The 22,014-nt window shown below is 35.5% G+C and overlaps 1 protein-coding gene across 1 annotated transcript in view; it reads right to left on the bottom strand.

Moving 5' to 3' along the window:
* The window catches only part of CTNNA3 (catenin alpha 3), a 1,597,197-nt gene that overhangs the window by 1,190,435 nt on the left and 384,748 nt on the right, over positions 1 to 22,014 (bottom strand). The window contains exon 7 of the mRNA XM_032609210.1: positions 1,591 to 1,794. Coding sequence (XP_032465101.1) covers positions 1,591 to 1,794 — 204 coding nt within the window. The remainder of the gene's footprint in view (positions 1 to 1,590; positions 1,795 to 22,014) is intronic.

Raw genomic sequence — 22,014 nt, forward strand, 5'->3', positions numbered from 1 at the left:
ATGTGCTCCCAAAAGTCCGAAAGTATCCCTATACCCTAGAGAACCAAAAACCAAACATTAAATAGCAAATAAAAATAACCTTTCTTGGGTCAATAAAGACTGTAAAAAAAAAAGGAAAAAACTTTCTTTTTTTCCCCGCTTTTCAACAGGCCTTACATGTTCATTTTGCACTGGGCACTGGGCTCCACAATTACGTGGCCATCCCTGCCTATGTATGTGGGTGAGTGTGTGCAGGTGCATGTGTTATGTTTGTATTTAAAAGAATAGCATAACTTTCTCTATAGTTAATAAAGTAAATTGATCTATAATTTATAGATAAAATAAACTTATGTATAACTTTACCATATTTTATCTATAAAATGAAACTAATTCTAATAGTTTACAGATCAGGGGAGAAGGAATTCCAACAGAATATTACCTTCTGAGTTTCTTGTAACTCATGAATTCTCTTTAAAAATCTTTAAAAATATATTATATGCTAAAAATTGTGATATTCCAGCTTCAGAAGCAGGACATGACATTACTAATATGGCCCTCTTATTAACAAAATCTGCTTTACAACTGTGATTTCTTGACAGGCAAGAGATTTTTGGTCAGAAGCCAAAGTCATCAAATATTAAGAGTGTGGAGATACATCAAATGTGTTGAAGAAGCCTAAAACTCACTAATTTTAGCACATTTGAATTATTCACATAAATTACTTATACTGAAAAATCCTAAATCTTCAATCTCACGCCTAAAAAATAGTATGCTTTGTAACTAATCATTTTCAAAATATACCCTCATAACTCTTGAATTATTCCATTTATAATAAAGCAGATGAACAAAATATTCCCATTATAAATTTTTCTTTTTTTACCTCTGTTATTTAAGGAGTCAATATTCATGATCAATATATAACTGACAATGTCTTCCTTATTTTAAAAATACAACTAAGTTTTGAATGTAAGAGTAGTCATAGATACTCCATAGATGGATGTAGATATATATACAAAAAGAATATATCATAAATATATATATATATGAAATTATATCAAAAGGACCTTGAAACAAATACTTTTGCATTTGTCTAAATTTAGACATTGTTTCTAACATTCCTGAGAGATGGCTAAAATTGCAAAAAATCTATGACATTATCACATTTGAAAAAGGTTGAAAGCGATCCAAATTACACCTTCAAAAATGGCCCTCGATCCCTACAGCATTGACTTTATCCCAATACCATCTAAATTCTAACCTTGTTATTCACCAACATAATCCGGAGCAACCTGCCCTTTTCTTTGTCTACTTTTTATCCTTTAAACTGGTGTGCAACTCCAGTTTCCTTTCTCCAATCGTGACTGCCTTCTTCAACTAGTATTTAGATACTGTCTCAAGCAAAACGATCATGTATAAATAACCTTCTGGTTGAATTCCATCCCTAGAAACTCCTGTCTCCTTGCTGCACTCTGAGAGCAACCTGTGCAGAATGCACCCAAAAGGCCAATCCACGTAAAATCAGGTACTCATTTGTAATTTATCAGATTTTGTACACCGAAAGAACCTCAGCATATACCCAATGGATGGGGTGGGGGAAAACCAGTTACCTACATTGTTCATGTACTCTGAAAGCAGGTCCTGGAGAGCCTGGCGAATGGCATTGCATTCTGCGATAATTCGCTCCCGATGGAAATCCCTCGTGCATGAAGAGTCAGCCAACAGAGCAGCCCCACTGATAATGGCTTCGAGGCGTTTCTCTAGGGATGGTCTTGTTTCCTCCTCAGTCACTGTGAGTGGATCCAAGACAATTAAATTCTAAAGGAAAAACACATTTAGATGGTTAGAACTCCATGATATTCTATTTTTAGGAAAAAATAATTAGTATTTTGTTTTCACATTTAGAATTCATATGTGATGATAAAGACAACTGTGCTTTTACTGCCTCACCCAGTTCATGTATCATTCTATAAAGCAATTATTATTCAGGGCAGTGACAAAAATTGTGAAATTATGAGCATTGATTCTAGTGTCAGCCAAATCTGTATTCAAATCTTGCCCTTCCCATTCACTAATGGTGTGAGCTCACTCAGGTGTCTTATGTACTGTAAGCCTCACCTTCCTGATGTGTAAAACTGGAATATTAACATTGTTTATCTCATAAAACTGCTGTAAGAATGATATGAATGCTTAATACAGTGTCTGGCACATATTAACAGTTCTTTACAATTTTCATTTAGCACTTCATTGTTTACAAAATATTTTCACATATATTATCTCATCTTGACAACACTATAAAGAGGTGGGCAGTAAAGATATTGTTAACCACACATTTCAATTGATGGTGAGTGAGGCTGAGACTGTCTTGCCCAAGGTCATTAAGCTATTAAATGGTGAAGCTCAAACAAGTATTAAGGTCTTATAATACCTAATTCAATACTGTTTTCGTTATGCCTCACTGTAAGTCATACAATCTAATTAACCTTAATACTAACATATCAAATAGAATTCTAAATTTTAATTATTCATTTTAAAAGTAAAATTCCATCTTCCTGTTGATTATAACTTCCAGCCATTTCCCACCATTGAAATCTGACATGGTAGTTTTAAGGTTTCCTTTAGATATGTCTTCAGGCAACAGAAGTCAAGATAATCTACAGACTTTGAAGAAAAGGTGGAGAATATGAGGCTCTAAGGATCCTTTCTTAAAATACAGTAAGAGAGGAAGCCTTTCAAGGTTTGAGCATAATGTCATAATTGGAGAACTAGTTAGTATCAAATGAAAGCTCTCTGTAGAACCTTTAACATAAAATGAAATCATATAGTGATCTTCAGAATGTGTGTGCATGTGTGAGTCTTTACACACAAATATACACACTGAAAATCATTGATTTTCAGAGTGCACAATCATATATATTTACATATATAGAGAGGTATATGTATATTGTGTGTGTATATTGTGTATAGATATGATCTTACACTGATGGTTGTGTTATATCATATTATGATAAATATTAGGGGATCTAAAGTAGCCAGGATAAAATTTTAAAAGCTACAGCTCTAGGCCAAGTTAGGGAGAGAAAATCATTATGGAAAGAAAAATAATATTAAAACAATTATACAAAAAGAAAAAATAGTACTGTGTAATGTTCACATATTATATGATATAATGTAAAATGTAAACTAGAAATAGATCTTATAGAAAATTGTTTAAATATCTTAAAATTATTCAGAAGAATTCTTCCTTTCATGCCTCTATTTCCTTCCTATTTTTCTACTTCTCTACTGAGTATCTCCATTTTTCTCTTTTAGATGGAAACAAATTTTTAAAAAGAAATGAATTTTAGAAATGCTAAATTTAACATTTTCTTTATCCAATGCATAATTTTTTGGGGGAGACGATAATCCCAACCATGGGCTTTCCCATCAGACAAGGATTCATTTACATCTAAATATACCTCCTTATTTCATTTGCCATTTCTACCATGTCCTCTTTGGCTCACTAATTTAGTACAAACATTCCACTCCAATTTTCATAACAATAATTGACCAATTAAAACCTTTTTGAAAATGTCCCTCCAATGTGACATCATCATTAAGAAGAGACACTGAGGGCAAGAGAATTTTTCTTTGATTGCTCAAATGCAATTAGTAGATGTGATAGGGACAGTTAACCTGTTTCCAGCATTGTAATGATAGGAAAAGTTGATTAAATTTGAAATCTATACACCTATAAGTATTACAAGAAGAAACTAGTAATTTTAGGTGTTCTGGCTGTGATTTCATGTCAGAAAACATCCTCTATTGTAGGAATAAGTTCACCCCAGTTCCTGCTCTCCACAGCCATTCCCCAAACTATCCTAGCCTTTGGATTTTTACTTGTTTGTTGACTTCTAAGACTTTTAAGACTCAGATTCTTCAAGCTCATCTAAACTCAAACCATTGCCTGCTCTGATGTCTGATGCTCACATGCAGCCTCTTGATTCTGCCTAAATCTAATGTCACCCTATTCATATCCTATAGAAGTTTTCACTAACTTTGTCACTGAGTCAATTAAAAGGTGAGGTTACTTAAATAACTTTAATGTTCTATGAAATATCACTGGATATTTGAGACCTACTGAAATAAAGAATGATCTCTTCTGGACATCAGTGAGATGATGAAATAGGAAGTTCCATATGTCATACCCCTAAAGAAATACCAATTTTAACAATAACAATAATGAGAATACCTTTATGAAAGCCTGGGAGAACAACTGAGAGGTTCCAGTAACCACGTGGAACAAAAACATCAAAGAACAGAAGCACTGAAGAGGATAAGAAGAACAGTTTCATTTTACCCATGTCACCTCTCTCCCAAGGCAACACAGCTCAGACCAAGAGAGACTCACCTTGGCCTGCAACTTCTCCCATTGGGAAAAGCAAAAACAAAGTGAACACTTGGCTCCCCAGCCCTGCGGGAAGGTGTCCAAGAGTCCCATTTCCATCGCTCCACACCCAGAACATTGAGAGGACTGAAGTAGTTAAATAATCTGGGGACAGCAAAGAGTAGAGAAAAAGGGTAGGAGCTCATAGAAACCAGTATACAGATATCAACAACCAGCAGCAGATCCTACTAACCAGATTATGGACTCTAATAAGAGCCCTGACCATGAACCCAGTAGGACCCCCACCTGCAGACCCCATGATTAGCCACTGTGCACCATGCAGTGCTCCATGCAGTCCCTTCTTGTAGCCAACACTCCATGCTCCCCTGCAGACAATGCGTGCGAGCTCCCACAGACAGCACACAGAGGCATCCAGCTGAAACTGCTGGATTGGGAAAAGGGGCACAATGCTGAACAAACACTTCAGGGTACTGCCCTAGAGAAAATAAATAGGAGGCTCTCAACACCTGGCCTGGCTTTGTGGGATCAAGAGAAGGCACAGAGTCTAAGACTTCTTCACAGGGAACAAGAGGAATGGAGCAAGTGCATCCATAGAAAGAATCTAAGAGACCCCCAGTATCTCTGGCAAGGCTGACTCATGAAGACCTTTCTCCCTGAACCTAGTCAGTAAAACCTGGAGAAAGTGACTGCTTCTTCAAATGTGAAGAGAGGAATACAAGGTTTCAAGGAACATGAAGACTCAAAGAAATATGCTATTACCAAAGGAACAAAATAAACTCTAGTAGCTGACCCCAAAGAAATGGAGATTTATTAATTGCCTGAAAAAGAATTCAAAATAATCATCTTAAAGAAGCTCAGTTAGATAAAAAAGAACACAGACAGACAACTCTACAAGATCAGGAAAATAATACCTGAGTAAAATGAGAAGTTTCAGAAAAAGATACCGTAAAAAAGAACCAAACAGAAATCCTGGAGCTGAAGAATATAATGAATGAACTACAAATCCAGTAGACAGACTAAACAACAGACTAGAGCATGCAGAAGAAAAGATCAGCGAACTCAAGGACAGATCATTTGAAATTATCTAGGCGAATTACAAAAAGGAAAAACAATTAAAAAGAATTAATAAAGCCTACAGCACTTATGGTGGACTATAGACATATACAAAGCATGCCATCTGATAGCATCACAATATACATTCTCAAGTATACACAGAACATTCTCCAGGATAGATCATATGTTAAGCCATAAAACTGGTCTTAAATTTAAGACTGAAATCATATCGAGTATCCTTTTCACCCACATGATATGTGCAATAATAATAGGAAGCAATAATAGGAGTAAAATTAGAAAATTCCCCTATATATTAAAACTAAACAACACATTCCTGAACATCCAATGGATCAAAGAAGAAATCAAAGGAAAATTTTAAAATATCTTGAGACAAATGAAAATAACATACAAAAACTTGACATGCTGCAAAAGCAATTTTAAGAGAAAAGTTAATAGCAATAAATGCCTACATTAAGAAAAAAAGAAAGACCTAAAAAAAACAACCAAACTTTACACCTCAAGAAACTAGAACTAGAAGAACAAACTAAGCCCAAAGTTAAAGAAGGAAGGAAATAATGAAGATGAAAATAAATAAATGGAATAGAAAGTAGAAAAACAATAGAAAAGATCAACAAAAAATTAGTTGGTTTCATGAAAAGATAAACAAAATTGCCAGACCTTTAGCTAGACTAACTAAAAAAAAGAGAGAGAAGACTCAAATAAATATAATTGTAAATGAAACAGGAGACACTACAATTGATTCCACAGAAATACAAAGAATTGTAAGAGACTATGATAAACAATTATGTAGCAACAAATTGGATAACCTAGAAGAAATGTGTAAATTCCTAGAAATACACAGGCTACCAAGACTGAATCATGAAGTAATAGGAAAATCTGGACAGATCAAGATTGAATCAATAATTTAAAATTTCCCAACAAAGAAAAAAACCAAGATCAGATGTTTCACTAGTGAATTCTACCAAATATATAAGAACTAATATCAATGCTGCTCACACTTTTCCAAAAAATTAAAGAGAAGGAAACGTTTCCAGACTCATTTGGAGGCCAGCATTACCCTAATACCAAAGCTGCCTGATTTGGATATTTCAAGAAAAGAAAAGTACAGGCCAACATCCCTGACAAATATAGATGCAAAAATCCTCAACAAAATGCTAGCAAATTGAATCAACAGTATATCAAAATGCTCATACAGCATATCCAAGTGGATTTATCCCTGGGATGCAAGAATGGTACTACCTATGCAAATCAATAAATGTGATATACCACATTAACAGAATGAAGGATAAACATCATACTTTCTCAGTACGTGCTGCAAAAGCATTTAACACAATTCAACATCCTTCATGATAAAAACTCTCAAAAAATTAGGTATACAAGGAATGTATATCATCACCATAAAGGCCATATATGACAAGCCCACCATTAACATCATAGTCAACAGTAAAAAGCTAAAAGCCTTTCCTCTAAGACCAAAACAAGACAAAGATGTCCATTCTTGCCATTTTTATTTAACATAGTACTGGAAGTACTAGCCAGAGCAGCTGGACAAGAAACAGAAATAAAAGGCATCGAAATTGGAGAGGAAGAAGTAAAATTGTCTCTTTCGGCAGATGACATGATCCTATATATAGAAAACTCTAAAGATACCACCAAAAAACTGTTAGAACTAATAATAAATTCAGTAAAATTGCATGATAAAAATCAACAATATAAAATCAGTTGCATTTCTATATACTAATAATGATTATTCAGTAAATACTTTGGAATAATTTAACCAAGGAGGTCATAGATCTGTATACTGACAATTGTAAAGCATTGATTAAAGAAACTAAAGAATAAACTAAAATAATAAACAAATAAATAAATAGAAGGATATCCCATGTTCATGGATTGGAAGAATTAATATTGTTAAAATGTCGATAAAACCCAAAGCAATCTACCAATTCAATACAATTCCTACCAAAATTCCAAAGGCATTATTCACAGAAGTAGAAAAAACAATCCTACAATTCATACGGAATTACAAAAGACCCCCCAATAGTACAAACAGTCTTGAGGAAGGAAGACAAAGCTGGAGGCATCACACTTCCTGATTTCAAACTATATTACAAAGCTGTGGTAATAAAAACAGTATGATACTGGCATAAAAGCTGCCACATAGATCAACATAACAGGAGAGAGAGCCCCAAAATAAACCCATGCTTACTACAGTCAATGATCTTCAACAATGGTTCCAACAGCACAAAATGGGGAAAGTATAATATCTTTAATAAATGGTGCCGATAAAACTGGATAATTGCACACAAATTTACTAAGATCTTATGTTAAGTGTTCTTACCATAAACTATTAATAATAATAATAAAAACAATAATAATAAAGGGAGTCAGAGGAACCTTTGGGTGGTGAAGGCCTTGATAGTGGTGGTGGTTTCACAAGTGTATACTTATGCCCCAAATCATCTAGTTGTATACATTAAACATGACCAGCTTTTTACATATCAATCATACTCCAATAAAGTAGTTTATAAAAAGGAAACAAAGCTCATCTTAATAAAATAATAATCTCTTCTGAACTAGTATAGCAGTGTGTTGAAACACTCTTTCAGTATGTTTTCATGGCATTAACTTCATGAAAGACAAACAACTGGATGCTTTATTTTCAGGATCCCACTCTAATGAATGTAGAACATATTTTCTCTAGGTTCTGCCCAATATAAACTTACCTCCCTAACACTTTGATTGCTGACAAGAAAATATTTTTTCAAAAAAGTAAGAATCCTAACTTCATTATCTTCTATTGGATTGCTGCATTTTAGGAGGCAGTATAGTTAAAGGATTACAAGATCTAGGAGCAGTTAGCATGGGTTTGAATCCTGGCTCATTAGCTATGAGAAAATTTATCTATGCTGTTATCATCCTCCATATTCCCAATCTTATATAACCTCCAATCCACCCACTTTCTACTACTCTGGGGAAACTGAGATGAGACCACCTGGGAAACCTCTCCATTTACTTCTATCTCAATATGCTTTTCCATCCATTTTTTCTTCTCATCTGCCTTCAAGGAAGATCTCTCCTTCTCCCTCTCCCTTTCCCTCTCTCTCTTTTCCCCCCCAACCACCACTTTCTTTTCAAGGCTAACTTCTCTTTCTGTGCTCTTATGTCAAGCCTTCTTCAGTTATTCCTTTCTTATATTTTGAGTCAATCTTCAGAGCCTACTACGTACCAGATAGTAGGAATGGGTAATAAAATGGAGAGCATCCCTGCTCACTTCACAGGGCTCAAAGCCTAGAGGTACTGACAAATATTAACCAAATAATCACATAAATATCACTATTTAACTATAATGTAGATGTGTGATATAAATAAAAAGAATATGAAAGTTTATAAATTAACCAGGCATAGCTCTGGGCAATTTGGTGCATAATCAAGATGATTAAAGGCAAAGCAGATGTTAAGTTCCAGAGAACTCACAGGATTCTCAGGGAGGGCTTTGGATTTCGACAGAACATGGAATTGAAATTTTGGAGTTAATCTTATCCAGATCTTATTTTATCAGGTCAACTTGAACAGGCGTCTGGGTTATAATTATGTGAAACTTAAACCAAGAGGCAGAATACTCTGAAGGCTAAAAACAAACAAAAGGGAAGAGACGGATTCTACCCCTAAAATAATATAGTTAAAGCATCCAATCTGAACATAAAAAGACACCGAAAATTGTCTAAAAGGCAAGGAAAAGGGCTGTTCAATCAGAAAGAGAATATATGTTACATTTATCTATAGAACAGGACTATAGGAAAATCAGATCCTGTGAAAGAGTGATAAAGTTGTAAAATCATATGCATACTCATAGGTATTTTAAAATATAAAAGATGTATATGACCCAGGACTGAGAGTGTGATAACCAACCCAAATAATGATACAGGGAATAACTTAATATGTACTAAATCTTTTACTGGAGTAGTTGTAGTTTAAATCATCATTGCTGATCATTTTTTTTCTTTGCCCACTAAAGCATATCTATCAGGAAAGAACTACAATGTAAGGGTTATTTTATTCAATATGAGTTACCATGAAAGAAAATCCGGTGGCCTTGAGAAACACAGAAATGTTAACTTTTGAGAAGACTGAGATCCTGGCTCTCATGTATTTGGAAGTGAACAATGTAAGGTGAATCTATACAAAATAAGTTGGAAAGATTGTCAGAATACATTGTAGAATAAAAAAAAGTTGCAGAATGATATGTGCAGTGACATCATATATATTAAAAGAACAAGCATACTATAATACTTGAGATTTTCTCTGAGTACATATAAGTATTTTGGAGCCTAGGAAAAAGTTTAAGAAAACATACCAGTGCCATGACAATTGCTATCTCTGAGAAGAACCGGATTGGAGTGGTGGTCAAATTTTTAATTTTATGATTATAGCCTAATTGTGTATTACTTCTGAAACTTAAAACTAATTTAAAAAAATTAAAATTCTTAAAATTTTAAAAAGAAAATGGCAATTATGAATCAAACACATTATTATTTTGGATTCTAGATATTAATCAACTATTTTGGAACCATAACAGAAAAATATGTTTCCATTAATTACCAGAATGAAATATGATATTAAGTTTTCATATTAATTAGCTTGAAGGATTTTAATTTTGTTACGTTGGGTTTCATCATTACAAATGTGTTTGGTTAATACATGTCTTTTAAAAAATAAAGACATGACCTCAAAGTACCAGGGCACTCTTTTTCAGTCAGCTTAGAAGTCAGAACACCTGAGTGTGAATCTTGGCCTTTCACTCACATTAAGAGAGTGATTTAAACTGCCTAAGCCTTTATTTCACCCCTGTAAAGTAGGGAAAATAAAACCTGCACCTTTCATATAGGATTTTATTTAATGTAGCTTTATAACACATTTTAATAAATGGTGGTACAGGTCTCACCTCAGTTTCTTGTTAATATAGTTTTTACCTTTACATGCACTACCATCTATTCCTGATGATCAGTGAATAGAATGCTGCAAAGGAAGCTACACTTGCTAAAACAGAATTCTCTATATACCACACAGATATGTACCAGATAATCATTCATTCCACAAATATTTATTAATCATCTAATACACTTCAGATCCTGAGCAAGGCTTTGGTCATGCCTTACCAGGACATGTAGGAAGTTATAAAAAGTCATTTAAGCAAGCTGAAGCATAAAACCAACAAGTTGGAAAAAGTTTTCTGTATGTTAATAAACATGATATAATAAACCCTATTCATTCACACACTCTATATGCTGTGATGCGATTGATCCAATTTACATTCAAAACCCTAAAAGTCTTACACCTATTCTCCAAAGTGAAATTGCCTATCAAAAGAGATGTAGCTATGATTATAATCAAGTACCAACATTCTTCACAAAAACACATGCAGTGCTTCAAGTTGGGAGCAGCAGAAATAATAACCACATAGCATAAATAATGTTTCTCAAGCAACTACATTATCAATCTTCAGAGTGAGTGATGAAAATGGAACAAAATTCTCCTTATGATTATCAACAGAAAATGCTATTGACAGAACTCACAGGCTCTCCTTTGTCTGGTATATCTCTTATTGTAATGTTTCCACCTAAATAATCTAAAGAATGGAAGCTTCAGATATTAAAAATGTAAAGGAAGGCAAAACGTCAGTAATAAACTATAAATTAGCAAGATTATCAATAACTATTACTAGTAAATTATTAAATGAGTGTAACTTACACAAAGTTTACATATTCAGCTATATAAAATCAAAATGTATTTAACTCACATTCTGTTGTATATTAGTTGCTAAAACAGAAGACTAGAAAATATTTAAGAAAGTCATTCAACATGCTTATAAAACAAATTAAATATGTACATACTCCCTTAAATTTTTTTCTCTAAATTATAGGTATAGAACATTTGAATAGCTCAGTGAGTACTAAGAAGGTAGTTTTACCAGAACACCAATAAAAAATTCTAATTATCTAATTCATTTCACCTGAGGTAGTAACCTTTTCTCCTAGATACATTTCTGTCAGAGTTCAGCAATTCAATCTATGCACAGTACCACATCAGGGATTGTTTGCTTCAGTTTTTATCTGGTTATATCAAAAATAAAATAAACTTCAAGAATTCTTCTATTTTCAAAACCTCTGTTTAAAAGAATTTTAACGTAAGTACTTCCAAGAAGATGTCGCTTTCACTGTAATACTGAATATAATATTAAATAAATCTTAGAACATATATTTTTTATTTTATTTTTTTATTATTTTATACAGCAGGTTCTTATTAGTTATCTATTTTATACATATTAGTGTATATATGTCAATACCAATTCATCCCACCACCACCACCGCCACCCCCCCCGCCACGCCCCCCGCCACGCCCCCGCCACTTTCCCCCTTGGTATCCATAAGTTTCTTCTCTACATCTGTGTCTCTATTTCGGCCCTGCACACCACTTCACCTGTACCATTTTTCTAAATTCCACATATATGCTTTAATATACAATATTTGTCTTTCTCTTTCTGACTTACTTCACTCTGTAAGACAGTCTCTAGGTCCATCCACGTCTATAGAAGTGACCCAATTTCGTTCCTTTTTATGGCTGAGTAACATTTCATTGTATATATGTACCACATCTTCTTGATCCATTCATCTGTAGGTGGACATTTAAGTTGTTTCCATGTCCTGGTTATTGTAAATAGTGTTGCAATAAACATTGGGGTGCATGTGTCTTTTTGAATTATGGTTTTCTCTGGGTATATGCCTAGTAATGGGATTGCTGGGTCATATGGTATTTCTATTTTTAGTTTTTTAAGGAACCTCCATAATGTTCTCCATAGTGGTTCTATCAATTTACATTCCCACCAACAGTGCAAGAGGGTTCCCTTTTCTCCACACCCTCTACAGCATTTGTTGTTTATAGATTTTCTGATGATGCCCATTCTAAGTGGTGTGAGGTGATACCTCATTGTAGTTTTGATTTGCATTTCTCTAATAATTAGTGATGTTGAGCAGCTTTTCATGTGTCTCTTGGCCACCTGTATGTCTTCTTTGGAGAAATGACTACTAAGGTCTTCTGCCCGTTTTTTGATTGGGCTTTTTGTTTTTTTAATATTGAGCTGTATGCGCTGTTTATATATTTCGGAGATTAATCCTTTGTCCATTGATTCATTTGCAAATATTTTCTCCCATTCTGAGGGTTGTCTTTTCGTCTTGTTTATACTTTCCTTTGCTGTGCAAAAGCTTTTAAGTTTCATTAGGTCCCATTTGTTTTTGTTTTTATTTCCAATACTCTAGGAAGTGGGTCAAAAAACATCTTGCTGTGATTTATGTCAAAGAGTGTTCTTCCTAAGTTTTCCTCTAAGAGTTTTATAGTGTCTGGACTTATATTTAGGTCCTTAATCCATTTTGAGTTTATTTTTGTGTATGGTGTTAGGGAGTGTTCTAATTTCATTCCTTTTTTTTTTTTTAACATCTTTATTGGGGTATAATTCCTTTACAATGGTGTGTTAGTTTCTGCTTTATAAAAAAGTGAATCAGGGGCTTCCCTGGTGGCGCAGTGGTTGGGAGTCCGCCTGCCGATGCTGGGGACACGGGTTCGAGCCCTGGTCCGGGAAGATCCCACGTGCCGCGGAGCAGCTGGGCCCGTGCGCCACAACTACTGAGCCTGTGCTCTAGATCCTGTGCTCCGCAACGGGAGAAGCCACTGCAACGAGAAGCCCGCGCACACCAACGAAGAGTGGCCCCCGCTCGCCTCAGCTAGGGAAAGCCCGTGCGCAGCAACAGAGACCCAACACAGTCAAAAACTAAAATAAATAAATTTATTTTTTAAAAAAAAGTGAATCAGTTATACATATACATATGTTCCCATATCTCTTCCCTCTTGTGTCTCCCTCCCTCCCACCCTCCCTCCCACCCTCCCTATCCCACCCCTCCAGGCAGTCACAAAGCACCAAGCTGATCTCCCTGTGCTATGAGGCTGCTTCCCACTAGCTATCTACCTTACGTTTCGTAGTGTATATATGTCCATGCCTCTCTCTCGCTTTGTCACAGCTCACCCTTCCCCCTCCTCATATCCTCAAGTCAATTCTCTAGTAGGTCTGTGTCTTTATTCCTGTCTTACCCCTAGGTTCTTCATGACATTTTTTTCCTTAAATTCCATGTATATGTGTTAGCATACGGTATTTGTCTTTCTCTTTCTGACTTACTTCACTCTGTATGACAGACTCTAGGTCTATCCACCTCATTACAAAAATGTAGCTGTCCAGTTTTCCCAGCACCACTTATTGAAGAGATTGTCTTTTCTCCATTGTATATCCTTGCCTCCTTTGTCAAAGATTAGTTGACCAGAGGTGTGTGGGTTTATCTCCGTTTTTTTCCCCTCAAGATTGCTTTGCCTATTCAGAGTCGTTTGTGTCTCTGTACAAATTTTAAGATTTTTTGTTATAGTTCTGTATAAAATGCCATTGGTAATTTGATAGGAATTGCATTGAATCTGTAGATTGCTTTGGGTACTATAGTCATTTTCACAATGTTGATTCTTCCAGTACAGAACATGGTATATCTCTCCATCTGTCTGTGTCATCTTTGATTTCTTTCATCAGTGTCTTAGAGTTTTCTGAGTACAGGTCTTTTACCTCTTAGGTAGGTTTATTCCTAAGTATTTTGTTCTTTTTGTTTCTATGGTGAATAGGATCGTTTACTTAATTTCTCTTTCTGATCTTTCATTGTTAGTGTATAGGAATGCAAGAGATTTCTGTGCATTAATTTTGTATCCTGCAAACTTACCAAATTCATTGATTAGCTCTAGTAGTTTTCTGGTGGCATCTTTAGGATTATCTATGTATAGTATCATGTCATCTGCAAGCAATGACAGTTTTACTTCTTCTTTTCCAATTTGTATTCTTTTATTTCTTTTTCTTTTCTGATTGCCGTGGCTAGGACTTCCAAAACTATGTTAAATAAGAGTGACAAGAGTGGACATGCTTCTCTTGCTCCTGATCTTAGAGGAAATGGTTTCAATTTTTCACCACTGAGAATGCTGTTTGCTGTGGGTTTGTCATATATGGCCTTTATTATGTTGAGGTAGGTTCCCTCTATGCCCACTTTCTGAAGAGTTTTTATCATAAATGCATGTTGAATTTTGTCAAAAGCTTTTTCTGCATCTATTGAGATGACCCTATGGTTTTTATTCTTCAACTTCTTAATATGGTGTATCACATTGATTGATTGGCATATATTGAAGAATCCTTGCATCCCTGGGATAAATCCCACTTGATCATGGTGTATGACCCTTTTAATGGGTTGTTGGATTCTGTTTGCTAGTGTTTTGTTGAGGATTTTTGCATCTATATTCATCTGTAGTATTGGTCTACAATTTTCTTTTTTTGTGCTATCTTTCTCTAGTTCTGGTATCAGGGTGATACTGGTCTCGTAAAATGAGTTTAGGAGTGTTCCTTCCTCTGCAATATTTTGGAAGAGTTTGAGAAGGATGGGTGTTAGCTCTTCTCTAAATGTTTGACAGAATTCACCTATGAAGCCATCTGGTCCCGGACTTTGTTTGTTGGAAGATTTTTAATCACAGTTTCAATCTCAGTACATGTGACTGGTCTGTTTATATTTTCTATTTCTTCCTGGTTCAGTCTTGGAAGGTTATACCTTTCTAAAAATTAGTCCATTTCTTCCTGGTTGCCCATTTTATTGGCATAGAGCTGCTTGTAGTAGTCTCTTATGATGCTTTGTATTTCTACGGTGTCTGTTGTAACTTCTTTTTCATTTCTAATTTTATGAATTTGAGTCCTCTCCCTCTTTTTCCTGATGAGTCTGGCTAATGGTTTATCAATTTTGTTTATCATCTCAAAGCACCAGCTTTTAGTTTTATTTATCTTTGCTATTGTTTTTTTTTGTTTGTTTCTATTTCATTTGTTTCTGCTCTAATATTTATGATTTCTTTCCTTCTACTAACTTTGGGTTTTGTTTGTTCTTCTTTCTCTAGTTCCTTTAGGTGTAAGGTTAGATTGTCTATTTGAGATTTTTCTTGTTTCTTGAGGTAGGATTGTATTGCTATAAATTTCTCTCTTAGAACTGCTTTTGCTGCATCCCATAGGTTTTGGATCGTCGTGTTTTTGTTGTCATTTGTCTCTAGGTATTTTTTGATGTCCTCTTTGATTTCTTCAGTGATATCTTGGTTATTTAGTAATGTATTATTTACCCTCCATGTATTTGTGTTTTTTACATTTTTTTTTAACCTGTAATTTATTTCTAATCTAAATAGCGTTGTGGTCAGAAAAGATGCTTGATATGATTTCAATTTTCTTAAATTTAACGAGGCTTGATTTGTGACCCAAGCTGTGATTTTTTCCCTGGAGAATGTTCCATGTGCACTTGAGAAGAAAGTGTAATCTGTTTTCGGATGGAATGTCCTATAAATATCAATTCAATCTATCTGATCTATTGTGTCATTTAAAGCTTGTGTTTCATTATTAATTTTCTATCTGGATGATCTTTCCATTGGTGTAAGTGAGGTGTTAAAGTCCCCCACTAGTACTGTGTTACTGTCGATTTCCTCTTTTATAGCTGTTAGCATTTGCCTTATGTATTGAGTTGCTCCTATGTTGGGTGCAAATATATTTAAAATTGTTATATCTTCTTCTTGGATTGATCCCTTGATCATTATGTAGTGTCCTTCCTTGTCTCTTGTAATATTCTTTATTTTAAAGTCTATTTTATCTGATATGACGATTGCTACTCCAGCTTTCTTTTGATTTCCATTGGCATGGAATATCTTCTTCCATCTCCTCACTTTCATTTTGTATGAGTCCCTAGGTCTGAAGTAGGTCTCTTGTAGACAGCATATATATGGGTCTTGTTTTTGTATCTATTCAGCGAGCCTGTGTCTTTTGGTTGGAGTATTTAATCCATTCACATTTAAGGTAATTATCAATATGTATTTTCCTATTACCATTTTCTTAATTGTTTTGTGTTTGCTTTTTAGGTCTTTTTCTTCTCTTGTATTTCCCACTTAGAGAAGTTCCTTTAGCATTTGTTGTAGAGCTGGCTTGGTGGTGCTGAATTCTCTTAGCTTTTGCTTGTCTTGTAAAGCTTTTGATTTCTCTGTCGAATCTGAATGAGATCCTTGCTGGGTAGAGTAATCTTAGTTGTAGGTTTTTCCCTTTCATCACTTTAAGTATATCATGCCACTGCCTTCTGCCTTGTAGAGTTTCTGCTGAGAAATCAGCTGTTAACCTTATGGGAGTTCCTGTGTATGTTATTTGTCATTTTTCCCTTTTTGCCTTCAGTAATTTTTTTTGTCTTTAATTATTGTCAGTTTGATTACTATGTGTCTCAGTGTGCTTCTCCTTCAGTTTACCCTGCCTGACACTCTCTGCACTTCCTGGACTTTGTTGGCTATTTCCTTTCCCATGTTAGGGAAGTTTTTGACTATAATCTCTTCAAATATTTTCTGGGTCCTTTCTCTCTCTCTTCTCCTTCTGGGATCCCTGTAACGCGAATGTTGGTGTGTTTACTGTTGTCCCAGAGGTCTCTTAGGCTGTGTTCATTTCTTTTTATTCTTTTTTCTTCATTCTGTTCTTTAGCAGTGAATTCCACCATTCTGTTTTCCAAGTCACTTAACCGTTCTTCTGCCTCACTTATTCTGCTATTGATTCCTTGTAGTGTACTTTTCATTTCAGTTATTGTATTGTTCATCTCTGTTTGTTTGTACTTTAATTCTTCTAGGTCTGTGGTAAACATTTCTTGCATCTTCTCGATCTTTGCCTCCACTCTTTTTCTGAGGTCCTGGATCATGTTCACTATCATTATTCTGAATTCTTTTTCTGGAAGGTTGCCTATCTCCACTTCATTTAGTTGTTTTTCTGGGGTTTTGTTTTGTCCCTTCATCTGGTACATAGTCCTCTGCCTTTTCATTTTGTCCCTCTTTCTGTGAATGTGGATTTTGTTCCACAGGCTGCAGGATTGTAGTTATTGCTTCTACTGTCTGCCCTCTGGTGGATGAGGCTATCTAAGAGGCTTGTGGAAGTTTCCTGATGGGAGGGACTGGTGGTGGGTAGAGCTGGGGATTGCTCTGGTGTGCAGAGCTCAATAAAACTTTAATTCGCTTGTCTGCTGATAGGTGGGGCTGAGTTCCCTCCCTGTTGGTTGTTTGGCCTGAGGCAACACAGCACTGGCACCTACAGGTCCTTTGGTGGGGCTAATGGAGGACTCCAGGAGGGCTCACACCAAGGAGTACTTCCCAGAACTCCTGCTGCCAGTGCCCTTGTCCTCATGGTGAGCCACAGCCACCCCCACCTCTGCAGGAGACCCTCCAACACTAGAAGGTAGGTCTTGTTCAGTCTCCTATGGGGTCACTGCTCCTTCCCCTGGGTTCCAATGTGCACATTATTTTGTGTGTGACCTCCAAGAGTCGAGTCTCTGTTTCCCCCAGTCCTGTCGAAGTCCTGCAATCAAATCCCACTAGTCTTCAAAGTCTGATTCTCTAGGAATTCCTCCTCCCATTGCCAGATCCCCAGGTTGGGAAGCCTGACGTGGGGCTCAGAACCTTCACTCCCGTAGATGGACATCTGTGGTATAACTGTTCTCCAGTTTGTAAGTCACCCACCCACCGGTATTGGGATTTGATTTTATTGTGACTGCACCCCTCCTACAGTCTCAATGCAGCCTCTCCTTTGTCTTTGGATGTGGGGTATCTTTCTTGTGAGTTCTAGTGTCTTCCTGTTGATGACTGTTCAGCAGTTAGTTGTGATTCCAGTGTTCTCGCAAAAGGCCATTAGCACATGTCCTTCTACTCTACCATCTTGAACCGATCTCTTAGTATATATTCTTTACAGAATATTGCTGACTAAGGCAACATATTTTAATGAAGGAGCAAGTTAAGTCTTTGTTATTGATTATTTTTTGGAAATACGTGTTTACATGTTTGTTTTATCTCTACTCATAGTCTGTTTTTAAACGATGTGTAAATAGAAGATCCTAAAAATATATAAGCAATGATGATTACCTTATTCTGTCTACATTGAACATACAGACAATACAGATAATTTTTATATACAATAATGTCACTAAAAATATTACAGATGCTCCAAAATTTTTAAGTAGTGTTAATTCTTCTTAATTGTCTCAGTAATGTCATGTGTTTCCTACCTTCTAGATCCAAATTGATTGCAAACCTAATTGAATACAAACCTGTAAAATTTAAACAAAAGTTTGAATAGTTCCTGCCATGTCCAAGGTTTATGCCAGCTATTATGTCTGTGGAGTTCTCCCAGAAAGAAATTCATCAACAAAGGAGAGAAAAGGTACAGAGGGGGCAACTGAAAAAAATAAATAATCCCATTTGTGCTCTATTTGATTCCACCTTCCATTTCTGTCTATAATTATGTCCTTTGGGAGAAATAACAGATTAAGTACAAGCTCTAGATTCATGAGTGGACTGTGCATAGTAGAGCACAGAAAAAAGAGTAGCCAGTGTGGCACAGTTATACCAAGTAACTGTAAGACTCTAAAAGTCATGTCTGCCCTAAAATCCCTTGGAAAAAGAGGAGTGAAAACATGACTGCTAGGTGGTAACAATTTCTCAATAACAGCATCCTCCAGATGCTCTTGGTGTGGTCCCTAACTCCTTCCTCATGTTCTCTAGAGCCACAGTATTTAAAAATTGTGGAGATAATATTCTGAATATTTTTAAACTACAATTAAAGATGTTCTTGGCATGAAAAACGTTAAGAATTGGACTTTGTGCCTCAAGTTGAATATATAGTTAAATAGAAATTAACTCAAATATTTCTAAATAATTTTCTAGTTAACTATGGCTAGGGAAAAAAATAATTTGCTTGAGTCATTGTGTTTGAAAATCTATATTTAGAATGTATTAACCTATAAGATAACCAAAATTATCATTTTGGATTCTCCATAAAGCCTGCAGTCTTGATAAGAAATTGGGATAAAATTGTATTCACACCAAAGTACACTCTAGAGTGCTGTCCAAAACAACTTTTTGCGATGATGAAAATTTTCTGTATCTACAATGGCCAATACAGTAGCCACCTGCTACATATAGCTATTAAACACTTAAAATGTGGCTAGCACAACTGAGGAACTGAATTTTTAATTTTATTTAATTGTGATTGGCTTAATTTTAAATTCAAATAGCTACATCTGACAAACGGCTAGTATATTGAACAACACAGCTCTAGAAATTGCTTTTCGTTTTATTTTTCATGATGTGAAATTCTTTTGTTATGATATCTTGTTAGCTGAATTTCACTAGATAAAAGGTAGTGGTGACTCCCATGTAGCAGGTTGAAGAGATCGATACCTCTGTACTATCATTTGCTGCTTAGAAAACCTCCCTTACAATATAGAACCACCATTGGTGCCTATTATCTACACTAAAAGTGGTTGATTGATTGTGATTAAAAGCACTGTTTCCCTAAACTGGCAGGTATCTTTGGAGAAAGCACTGGGAGAGGACAGAATTTTAAGCTGTTCTATGTCATCAAGGTTTTAGTTTATCAGGTCTTTTCCCTTATGACTAGTTAAAAATAAGTTAGTTAAAATAAAAGAAAAACAGGCAGCTGAAGAGTATATGCATCACAGTGTGGAGGGGCATGAAGAAAGTCTTAGGTGGCTAGGATACAGACACTGGGTATCAGTGGGAAAAGAGGGAACAGATGCTCTGAGAAAAAAGAATTCTGACAGGAAGGATGGGAAGGACCACCAAAGATGATGTTCACCTATTCCACAGTTTAATCCATGATGCTTCATTTTATAGCCTTCTCTTGTTTAATTCAAGACAGATATTGCTGGTGCTGTTCATTATAGGGTATGGATGTATAACAAGAAACATCAGTTCCTGGCTTAACGTCTTTTCCAAGTTAAGAAAACATATAGAAAAATCAACTGATTTTGCACTTACTTCTGTTCAGATCTTTTTGCTTTACTAGATACATAATGATATATTCAAAAGTTGGTCAGAAAAATGTTAAAACAAGATCATTCCTTCTGCTATTCTTTGCTCTTTTAGAGATTTTACCAAAGGCTTTATGTTTTCCTTAAGTGCTTAATAAATCTGATTTATGTATTTAATTCTCTTAATAAACAAGAACATGTGAGATACAAGGAGGAGGAGAGAAGGACAAAGAGAGGGGAGGGATATGCAAATAAGGTAAAGGAGGAGGGAAAGAGAGGAAAGATGAAAGGGAAGTTGAGGAGGGACTGAGAGGAATGGAGGGAGGGAAGGAGGATAGAGGAAAGCAGAGGAAATGAGAAGAAAGAAAGTGAAGGAATAGAAGCAGTTTGCTAAAACCTCCTGTGTCATGCACATTGGCAGTAATGAAACCAACCAGCTACTGTGTTTAATTATTCAGCAGAACATTTAGGTGATAAGAGAATGATTACAAAAGTTCTTAACAATTCAGCCCCCCAAATCCAGCTTTCATCATTATAAAACACTCTAAAAGGCTACTGGTTTTTATATTATTATAAACTGCAGGTGCCCAGTATGTCCCTTTCTGAATGTTACAATATTCTCATAGCTTTGGTAAATAGGATGCAAAACAACATTAAAAATAAAATTAATGTTAAAAGAATGCATCTACATATCCAGACTATTTTTCAATTAGATATTGATTTTATGCAGTGTGATAGGCTATTATAGAGCATAAACTATATACTTTAAATTTAGCAATAAATAACGCCATGAAGAAAAATTTCATCATTGGACTCTATTTCAGACTTTTCTAATCAGGGAGCCATAATACACTAGTTTACCATTATGACTGCCAAGCAAAACTGAAGTAAGGACTCTTTCTCCCTAAAAGTAATTGAATATGAAGGCCAAAAGCAGTGCTTGGAAGGATCATCTTATCTAGAGAGAGACTAGCAGGGGTACATATCAAGATAACTAATGGGAAAGAAGTATCAGGTGCCAATGAAAACTAATTTAGGTAAGGATGTCAGGGTTATTTTTCTGTAGTCTGGATGAGAAATTATTAAATTTAGAGAGTTTTCAGTTTAACTTAATTGTGACTATGCCTGCTAGTTCCATATTTGAAGATCTGGCAGGGAAAAAAGTGTGTGGAAATTTCAAAATATCCTCAGTGATTACAAGTCAACAGGAAATGGAAACTCTTACAATTGATGAAAAGAGGAGACCACCCAACATTTCAAATTAAGGAGTCTCTCAAAGTAAGGCGATTGCTCCCCCAAAAGAGCACAAAGATCCTTCAGCGCCAGGATCCTTTGTTGTCAGAACATCTACATTAGCACTGAATGTGATTCTCCCTCTAAACGTAAGTGGTTCCAAGGAGGCTCTCTGGTAAATTGTAGTCTGTTTGCTAGAGGTAAGGTGACCCCTTCTCCAAATCCACATATACTGAGGATCAGTAAGTGGGGGTCTACAGCAGGTCAAAATTCTCATGCCTTCCCCAGCTCACGCCACTCTTGCTGTTTCATGACCCTAAAGATGCCCACAGGTCATGTACCAGATAGAAAACGATTCTCAATCTATTGCCCTTTCCTCATTAATCTCCCCAAGCCCGA

Source organism: Phocoena sinus, chromosome 16, assembly GCF_008692025.1.
Source record: "Phocoena sinus isolate mPhoSin1 chromosome 16, mPhoSin1.pri, whole genome shotgun sequence".
Classification (NCBI taxonomy): Eukaryota; Metazoa; Chordata; class Mammalia; order Artiodactyla; family Phocoenidae; genus Phocoena; species Phocoena sinus.